The 10,338-nt window shown below is 42.3% G+C and overlaps 1 protein-coding gene across 1 annotated transcript in view; it reads left to right on the forward strand.

Annotated features, from left to right (window-relative positions):
- myt1la (myelin transcription factor 1-like, a) overlaps positions 1-10,330 on the forward strand; it is a 42,955-nt gene extending 32,625 nt beyond the window's left edge. Inside the window, exons 18-24 of the mRNA XM_076154911.1 lie at positions 1,412-1,495; positions 2,906-3,127; positions 3,242-3,333; positions 3,643-3,746; positions 3,942-4,085; positions 5,191-5,253; positions 6,683-10,330. Coding sequence (XP_076011026.1) covers positions 1,412-1,495; positions 2,906-3,127; positions 3,242-3,333; positions 3,643-3,746; positions 3,942-4,085; positions 5,191-5,253; positions 6,683-6,823 — 850 coding nt within the window. The 3' untranslated portion in view covers positions 6,824-10,330. The remainder of the gene's footprint in view (positions 1-1,411; positions 1,496-2,905; positions 3,128-3,241; positions 3,334-3,642; positions 3,747-3,941; positions 4,086-5,190; positions 5,254-6,682) is intronic.
- The last annotated feature ends 8 nt before the right edge of the window (positions 10,331-10,338 follow it).

Below are 10,338 nucleotides of genomic sequence, written 5' to 3' on the forward strand. Positions count from 1 at the left end.
CTGAAGGACATTGTGCTGCGGATGCACACCTGCCCGCAGCTAAAAGGTGTCAGAGTGAAGGAGACACGGCTCATTGGTTCAACAGCCAGTCATGTTCTTGTACAGGTTAACAGCTTGAGCTACAAGGATCTGGATGTTGTCTTCAGGGTGGATCTGAATGATGACATCCAGCTCATAAGGGATGTGGTTCTGTGAACCCTGCTGGACCTGATGCCCATGGATGAGAGCAAAGACTAAATCATATTCCTGGCCCTGAAAGTGGCTTATATGCAGAAGATGGTCAAGGTCACAACTGATCAGGATTGCTGGAGCCTCACCTTCCTGTCCAACAATAATGGACGAAATGTAGAGCTACTTGAGGAGATCCAAGGTGGAAACCTGCTGGTGCGAGACATTCAGCCTTCCAATAACTGTCTTCTGTAACATTTGTGAGCTGGAGTTCAAGTTTGAGGGGCTACTGTCAGAACCACTTTGAGGGCGAGGTGAAGAGCAAGATGAGTTCCATAGGATGCCAAGGAGAGTAGTGAACATGAGCACTCATGAAGAACCACACCGTCAACACCATATCTCTCTGTGACACCCGCTGTCACCCTGACTCCTCCACCTTCACCTCCACTAATCATGTTGCGTGTCATGAATTCCAAGTTTGCTCTCCAATAAGTTAGGTTTGCGTTGTCTTTTTTAAGTACAATGTTACGGCATTTTATTTGTTTTTGTTTTTTGGCTTAAATTATATAAAGATTGAGTTTAACCATAGCTCCAATGTTCAAAGGTGATCAAAATGATGTTTAGTTTGCTTGGGATGGAATCTCTTAATTGTTGTTCATTGATACTGTGATGACTTCTGTATGAGTGTCCCCCTCCCCATTAATCCAGTGTGCTGTACTGGTTTGTCCAGGGAATGTCCTCTGTCTTGCCAATCCACAACTCAGCCAATTTGTCGACTCCCTATCCAGATTTTCTAAATCTGATGTCACACAGAGCGTTGTGGGGGACATGGTGATTTATTATCTAATTGAATTACTTGTGAATTTGATGGGCAAAGCTCCAGCAGAAAGCAGACAGGCTGAAGCTCTGACCCCCATCCAAACCAAAGCATCACAGACAAACCATTAATGAAGCGACAGCACAGGAATCCACCAAATCTATAAAATGGTTTACTTTCATGGGTCAACAAGTAAAGAGTTCTGATAATACATAAGAAAACCACATGATGTCATTTAGATATACCTAAGTTAACAGTTAAAAGCAGCATTTGATCATTTCTCAGAGAAGCAGTGCCATCATGCATCATAATCATGCCCACGTCACACTCATGAAGCCTCTCACACTAAAAGCCGCATTGATTTTCATGGTGAAATCTTTCTCGTCTGGTCTTGGGTCATTCATGCATTTGTTGACTCTCCTGCAGTTTGTCCGGGTGCCCACGAGCCAAAAAGAGCGGCATCAAAATCCTACACAGCAAAGAGGACAAAGACGACCAGGAGCCAATCAAGTAAGCGTCCTGACAGGTTTTACTTTAAGTGTGTGGCGCCTCACAGCTGAATTCCAATCAATGCACTCTGATCACATGTGAATCAGGGATAATCGGCTGCTGCATTTTTGTGCTGCACAGTGTTAGGAAACCATTCCAGCGTTTCAGCAGAGCACACTGAAGCTTCTGGAGCCCTGGAGCTGTAGACTCTGTACAGCTGGTACTGATCCATCTATTATCAGAGACATAAATGACTACTCTGAGGGGATGCAAACGTATACTGCACATAAAATTAAATTTGTGGGAATGGTTTAGAGTGCCAAGGCCAAACAGCTCCCTAATTTCATTTCAGTCGCAAATATGAAGCCAGACTTTACTATCATTAACTTCAAATCAGATGCAATTCATTGTACAGCTGACATCATCTTCTTCTGAATCTGTATCCATAATTGTAGACCATATAACCAAACTGTGTCATACTGCTGGATCAGAATCACATTAGCGTCATACTGGTGCTGAAATGGTAATTAGATAATAACAATTCATATTTCCTGTCAATCTGTAATCAGCCTAATTATGAACACAGCCATTCCGTCTTTCGCAATGTTGACACATTCACCCGTCTGGTTTCTCTTGAAATGCCACTGATGTGTGCCGACCTTTCTAACTTTAGGAAAGAACGAGACAGGAATGGTGGTCAGTTCTCCACTTCACCTCCTGATCCCAGCAGGCAAAGTTAAGCAAAGGTTAACACTAGTGAGTGTTTGACATTTTGTTAAAGCCGAGCAGCAATGTTAAGCCAGTACGACCTTGCGAATCATCTAAAGTTCAGCTGGTGTCAGTCTGGCCCAGCTGTTGCTGCTCCCATTCACCATCATCATTAACAGTCATAATGAAGCTTAACCTGCGCTCGGCTGGGGAGGGACCGGCTGACGCTCGGCTCATTCTAATCAGCCCAAATGCCACTGTGAAGGGCGTTTGGAGACGTATGGAGAGAGAGTGGAACACCTGGAAGCTGAGGAAGCATCATCCACAGTGAGAGTATTTAGGTCACTCTAGGTCAGAGAAGACTGGAGAGTTATTTCTGGTGGTCAGCATTACTGCAGTAATAGTCCTCTGTTCATTCTGCAGACTGTTTGCTGCCTGACTGTTGGAGCGCTTAAAGGCTTAGACGAGTACTTGTGTTGGAAGAAGAGGAATAGCTCAGCTGCTGAGGCTCATGGAAACTGGAGAATTTAGAGATCTGTCATGCAAAATCTTGATACCTGATTACTGACTGATGGTCACAACGTAACACTAATATTAAAAGTATTGTTGAAACCACATTTAACTTTGTCATGGATAACATAACTTCCCTCAACCGGTTTTGTTGAAGTACCCCACATAAGCTTTACACACACACTGACACTTCTGTCCTTGCTCCTTGCTTAGGTGTCCAGTCCCAGGCTGCGATGGACAGGGTCATGTGACCGGCAAGTACGCCTCCCACCGCAGTGCTTCAGGCTGCCCCCTAGCAGCCAAGAGGCAGAAGGACGGCTACGTCAACGGCTCGCAATTCGTCTGGAAATCTGGAAAGACGGATGGCATGACCTGCCCGACACCCGGCTGCGATGGCTCAGGACACGTCAGCGGGAGCTTCCTGACCCATCGGAGGTGGGCGGGGCAGTTTTACTGTTATTTCATTTGGGAGATGGCATCACTTCAGATTAGATCATTTTACAAAACATGCTAAAAATGTGTATATGCGTGGGTGTGCCTTTATTCTAGTCTCTCCGGTTGTCCTCGTGCCACCACGGCCATGAAGAAAGCCAGGATGAGTGGCGTGGAAATGCTGACAATCAAACAGCGAGCGAGCAAAGGTCAGAGCACCGAAAACAAAAAACCACAAAGCTTCACCTGAAACTGAGTGGATATCAGTCAAACAAGCGGAAAACCTGCAACCTCACTGAGATCATTGCAGCTGTTTCCTGTTTCACATGCAGTCAAGTTCCCCTCACCAGTGCTGCACAGATCCTGATGTATCTAAAACACAAACCAAGTGTTTCATGTGAAACTGCACTGAAAGGCAACTTTACAGGCATTTTAGTTTTTTTCCTCTTTTTCTCTTTTGATCAGGAGGATTGTATTTATTTATTGAACCCTTTTTCTTTTGTTTTCATTGAATGCAGGCATTGAAAACGATGAAGAAATCAAGCAGCTGGATGAAGAAATCAAAGATCTGAACGAGAACAACACTCAAGTGGAGTCGGACATGATCAAGCTGAGGACACAAGTAAGCTGCCTGCTCACTCTGTGTGTGTGTGTGTGTGTGTGTGTGTGTGTGTGTGTTCGAATGCAACGTCATTCAAGAGTGATAATTTCCTATAAATAAATCAGATTAAATAAATTTAAATTCAGGACAAACGTGTCTAATTATTAATCTCATTCTCATTTGTAATCCCTGTTTGTCGACTTCCCCGTCTGGCAGATCACCACCATGGAGACCAACCTGAAGTCTATCGAGGAGGAGAACAAGGTGATCGAGCAGCAGAACGACTCGCTGCTGCACGAGTTGGCCAACCTGAGCCAGTCGCTCATCAACAGTTTAGCCAACATTCAGCTTCCACACATGGTAAGAAAGCAAACCAAACCCCCTCCAGGCTGCGAGTGACGGAAGGAAAGCAAGATTTAACACCGAATAGCAGATGGAAGTGTTTGGTTGTAAAAGTGCTGTTGGATATCTGACGTGCAGATTTGTTTCCTTCCTTTATTTGAAATGTAAAAAATCTGACTCAGGTGTTCAAATCTTGCAGCGACACTCAGATTTTGCTCATCTGCTTCTTTGTGTTTTGCCACCTGTTTTTTATTTTCCCAGCAGTCCATGCTGTGCTTCTGTGCTTACAACGCCTCACAGAGTTTCACATGAAAAGACGGCTGAAGTCGGTCGGTTGTTTTGTTTTGAGTGAAATCTTCCATGGCTGTTCTGATGTCACGTTGTCTCGGCTCTTGTGTAGAAGGAAGACTGGGGCTAATTGGATAATCTCTCTGAGCAGTGTGGACTCTATGCTGCCGATCACAACTTCCTGTTCGCTTTACGTCCATATGTGGCGCCGCTTCATATTGGACTGAAAGAAAAATGTCCATCTTAGCAAGGAATTTCATCTAAAAGGCTCCATTCACATTTTTGAACACTCTCAGATCCAAACTGCCGCTCGAATCATTTTATTTTTAAGAGGGCGTAACTGTTCATATATTTTGTATGAAGCAGTGACTGTTACATAAACCATAATGACATGAGTTAAAGATAAATATAAAATAACAAAGGGTGTCAGTTCAGCCTCAGCTTAAACTGAAGTTTGACCTTTGATGACACAAATATAATACAAGTGGTTGCTTTCCGAGGCATCTTTGAAGGTTTGAGATGAGTTAAGAGTCTTTTCATGCAGAGAAGGATTGAATGATCACAGTAGAAGAGTGATATCTACTGTATGTTGGCATACACATGTCTGCAGAATTAAATAAAACAAACTGGCTGCAGATTTTATTTAGCATGGATCCCATCTGAGTGACAGTGTTGTGTGTCGCTCAGATGTGATCTGCAGTGTGAACGGAGCCATAGAGGGAAATTCCTTGCGAAGACGTTGGATGTTTGTTCTGGATGCAGCTTATGCAGCCCTGTGTCGCCCCCTGGTGTGTAAGCGGGGCTAATAGACTTCTCTGTACACCCTCTCCCATAGAGACTGCTGCCACAGAAAGAGGCCCCAGTAAAGCATAACTGCTGTTTACAGATGCCTCCCAGAGTAAGAGATCCATTTATCCTTTATCCAATTATCCTTCTCTTCTGCACTGTCATCTCCTCCCCGAGTCTCCTCCTCCTAAACCCTGAGCCTCACTGTGATGTCTGCACTTCATACGTAACGCAAATGCCCGCATGTAGGAAGTCTACGTTTTAACATAGACTTAACGTAGACAGTTTACGTGTCTATGTTTTTGTCTCTTTATTCTAAGTTAATAGGTAAATGTGGCTATGTGGGTGTCTGAAGCCTTTAAAAGGGACATATTCTGCTTTTATTTGTTCCTTTAAGAAAGAATACTTAAAACAGTCTCTACAGTTTTTGCACATTGAAAAATTGGGAAGGTTTCAAAAATGGAAATGTCCCTTTTAAATTGCTGAACCAATTATTTTAAACTCCTCCACATAGATAAAAGAATCAAAGGACACCACTTCACTGCAACACAACAAAGCAAAAAGCAAATGGAAAATGTTTATTTGAAAAAAACATTATAGCTTTAACACAAGTGATTTTCATTCTACAAACATGGAGGTGGAGCTGCTCTGTGTTCACAAATAATTTGACTTGTTGCTGACATCCACATAATAAATACATCTTATATAAAGTGTAGTTATTGGAACTTTACATATCTGCATGCTTTTAAAATTATTTATTTTAAAACAGCTAATTCTGCTCAAACAAATTTGGTGAAGTATTATAACTTAATATGAAACTGATAAAACAACAAAATGTGGTACAACAAATATTATTATTATTATTCTCTTCAAATTAATTAATTTCTACTCAAAATTGTGAGGTAACTGAGAATTTAAATATTTTAATTTCTTATTTAAACTGATGCATTCCATATTAGAGCAGATATAAAGAACATACAGGACAAAGACATCGGGCCCAAGATTGACCCTTGAGGTACACCGCCTAGTGATTTAGCTCCGCCCACAAACAAGTATGCATCCAGAGCAGCTCCTCTCTGACAAACGTTTGCAGAACCAAAACTGTTTAGTCGGCAAAGCTAAGATGAGTTTACACAGTGGAGCCCCGTCTGCTCTCCTCCTTCATCCACCCATTAACGTCTCATTCGTTTTTTAACATCCTGATTTTGTCTCCATGTGCAAAACATTAACCTTCCATCCTCCCATCTGAGTCAGCTAACCATCCCTCTCCTCGTTTTTGCATGGTTTAATATCTCACTGTAGACGTGCACAGGCTGAATTGTGTAGACAAAACAAAGGAGTGTGGCAGTGCCGGGTGCTTTCCTGACGGCGTTTCCCTCCTCACCCCCGACCTTTGCCCTTCTGTCTCTCCCTCCCTCCCTCCCTCCCTCCCCCCCCCAACGTCTTGTAGAAAGTGTTTGCGCCCCCACGCGGCGGCATTTCCTCTAACCTCCCTCTGATGTGTTTGTTTCTCGCCGTGGCTTTCTCTCCCCCAACCGCAGGAGCCAATGAACGAACAGAACTTTGACACTTATGTGAGCACGTTGACAGACATGTACACCCACCAGGACCAGTACCAGAGCCCGGAGAACAAGGCGCTGCTGGAGAACATCAAACAGGCCGTCCAGGGCATCCAGGTGTAGTCTGCGCAGCAAAAACAACAACAACAACAACACAAAAAAAAAGTTGTAAAAGAGATGTTCCGGTTGTTTTTTGCTGCTGTAATCTACCACAAATCGTTACTTTCTTCTGCTGTTATGCTCTCGACTCCATGGTTTTCTCTTTTTTATTATTTTGGTTGATGTTGCCTTGCTTTGAAAAATAATTGCCACTGGCAGAGGTTTTAAACGAACATTCACGTTTTGTACATTTTCATATGACCTAATATAATGTGATGTACTGTTTATAGCTGCTAATGTATGCACATTCTAGTGTATATGTATTTATTTATTGTAAGCTTGATTCATTTCTGATTTTAACGTGATTTAAAGAAGAAAAAAAACTGGGTATCACGGGTTTAACAGGGAGCAGCGTGGCGTGGAACGTGAAGAGCAATCACTTAGGTAAAGGCCTTTATCCACTAGAGGACCTTTTAGTGTGCAGGTGGCGTAAACGGATGTAAATTCATCAGTTTTTGTAACTTGAAAGTCTTCAGTGGACGGTGTGGATGCTAATTTTACTGTAAATGTTTTAACTGAAAATTACGGAGAAGAAACAATGCTATAAACAAGAAGATTTCAAACATCATGACACGGAAACTTACTGGTGCAAATCCCCATCATCCCCCCTACAGAGTTTAGTTGCAGACTGTCCTGTCGCTAAAAAAAAAAGCTTTTTGTTGATTTCGACGAGTGAGGTGAAAGAAAGAAAATGTAGGAGACAATCTGCCATTTCTGAATTTATTTTAATCACCAACCTTTGACTAGGACGTATCAGCAATATTGGTATGAGAATATTAAATGGTTTGTTTAGATATGGGATGCAATCTATATGGAAACGTTTGGGTATATGCAATTTCTTATGAATAAAACTAGCAAAGAGCTGATAGATGTTTTTACTAACTATAAATGTATTGCGTTTTGTACAAACCTTTTACTACAATCATGTTTTAGGAATTCAACGCGGGTGAAAGGACTTTGGTTCTGTCATGTCCGACTTTGCACAGGGACACCTTTGTTTCCATGTTTTGATGTTTTTACTGTTGATTAAGAGGTGCTTGGCTGGCGAGCGGGTTTGTAGATACGATTTTTTGTTTTCCTTTCTAAAAGGCTGACGGCTCCACTGGACTTACAGGGTCAAACTTCCCCCCATCCATTACTGTATATTGCACTTGTTCTGTACAAAAATGTCTTTTCAATCATGCATCTAATTGTCTGAGCCACAAAAGGACATGATGTGAGACGACGTGATGACCAAGCAGCGCTTTGTTCTTTTTTTTGTTTTTTTTTAAATAATCTGTGATTGTCGCTGAGAAGATGAAAGAAAACTCGAGCCAGCAGAAACTGTCGACGTCACTCGAGCCAATGCACTTGAGTTTGTAGTAAATCTAAAGAACTGAGCGAGTATTTGATCTGAATCGGCCTTATGTTGACATTCAGTGAGACTGAAATGGCAGTAATGATGGAGTTTGTGTTCTGAACACTGTTGATCATGCATGCACTTTATTGGAGTTTGTCAAAGTATTATCACGTGGAAAAAGAAGCAAAAACTGTACAGTGAGTTTGTGGAAACTGTGACTTCAACAGGACTTTGTGCTGGTGATTCCTGTATGAAAGCAACATGGAGCAAATCTGATTTGCTGACTAAAGGAAAACTCCTCCTTTGCTCCGTTTACACCGTCACATCTCAGGCTGTGCCAGAGGTTCGCAAGGTGCACCCGTTTGACCTCAGGCGGCCATGTTTTACGCTTTATCTTCATTTGAGCTGTAGTTTAGAAACATCAGCCGGTGTGGAGAGCAGCCCAGTGTGTAGAAAAAACATTTCCACGTCGTCCTCATGCGTACAAATGTGGGAAATCAGAGGCGGCTCGGTAATTGGTGCATTATCCAGTCAGGTGCATGAGTGACCTTGGCCTGTAGGGGTTGCTACAGCAACTAAATGACCCCCACGTCACAGGCATCCTCCCCAAATCTACACGTTTTGATGCAGATCCAAATCCATAAACATTTTTCTGATTGCTTTTGAATTGTACAAATATTTAAAATCATCCACATTTGTAGGATTGTGCGGCCTTGGTGGAGTTATGCACTCTCGAGACTCAGAGTCATTATGTTACGTGTGAGGTGAGGAAGATGATATTGTGGAACAATATGCAAAGTGGTTCCCTGCTTTATACAGACTTTAACCTTTTGATTACAGGTTAACTCTCATGTAGCGTATGAGGTCGGTGCTCCACATGTTGTTTCAGTGATTGATGATGGTGTCAGAGCTTAACTGGGGGATCCAACCTATCACGTAACTTTGGGTAGCACATTGAAAACTAGACGGTACTCCTAGAGCCCATACCTCCTCCAAGGCCAAACAGTCCCCTGATGATCTGATGACAATTAAATGCAAAGTCCTTGTCCAGCAGCCAAAAGAGTTTCATACTGCTGAATCAGCGTCGTTGAGATTAGAGTCTTAGTCTCTGAGAAATGAAATGTAGACAAAAGTGGGGGAATGATTCCTGTATCCTGGTGTGGATCTTCATCAAAACTTCCATTGATCCAAGTTCAAATCTGTCTTTCTAGGATGCTGAGCAGACAAAAACACACTATCAGATAGAACACAGAGGATCTCCTGAATGTCACACTGACTCGTCTGTGGCTCTTCCAGGTGTCCAACCTTTTTTCCCCCCACATTTCCTTACCCCACAGACTGAAGATGCGTGTTTGCCAAACCAGCACCAGGGGGAGTTTTCCTTTAAATGCTGCTCCTGTTTGGACTTTTACTGCGAAGCAACATTCCATGACTTCTCGTCTCTGTCCAAAGCTTTGTGTGTGCAGCTTCCTGCCAGTAAACTTCTGCATTAGATAGACTGACAGCTTGTACTTTTATTCAGTCACTGATACAAAGGAAATGGGATTAAAGCACAATTCTGCCACTTAAAGACAGTCGATAGACTAGGTATTGTAATATCAGATGTAAAAGCTAAACTGTAACTATTTACATAGAGACTCAACACTAACGTGTGACATGCTAGAATGCAAAAGAAATCCATATGAATATTTGTGAATTCATCAGTTTATCAAAATACTACGGTTTCTTTCCAGTAGCTGCATTATAAGGGGTTTTATATGACATTCATCTTCTCTCTTTTTACCCCTTTTTTCTTTCTCTCTTTCTTTCTCACACTCTTTCTTCATCAGTTTCCTTCATGGCATGGGCTTCACTGATATTTTTGCTGTACGTTTAAGGTCATGAGTTGCTCTGTGATATTTTCATTTGAATTGTGAAGTTTGTAGAATTTTCTATCATGCTGGTGTTGGCATCTCTTGCTCTGAATAAATCTTGTGTTGCAACACTGACGCTGGAGTTTTGTCCTCTTTTACAGTTGATGAGAATATAAAAGTGTCACAGGGTTTTTAAAGTGCAGCTAAAGCCACTCAGCTCATTGGTTTGATGGCACAGAGCTGATTACAGTCAAACATCAATTACAGGAATACAGAGGGATCATGTG

The sequence above is a fragment of the Genypterus blacodes genome, unplaced genomic scaffold, assembly GCF_046128005.1.
Source record: "Genypterus blacodes isolate CSIRO-AG114 ecotype Tasmania unplaced genomic scaffold, CSIRO-AGI_Gbla_v1 ptg000064l_1, whole genome shotgun sequence".
Classification (NCBI taxonomy): domain Eukaryota; kingdom Metazoa; phylum Chordata; class Actinopteri; order Ophidiiformes; family Ophidiidae; genus Genypterus; species Genypterus blacodes.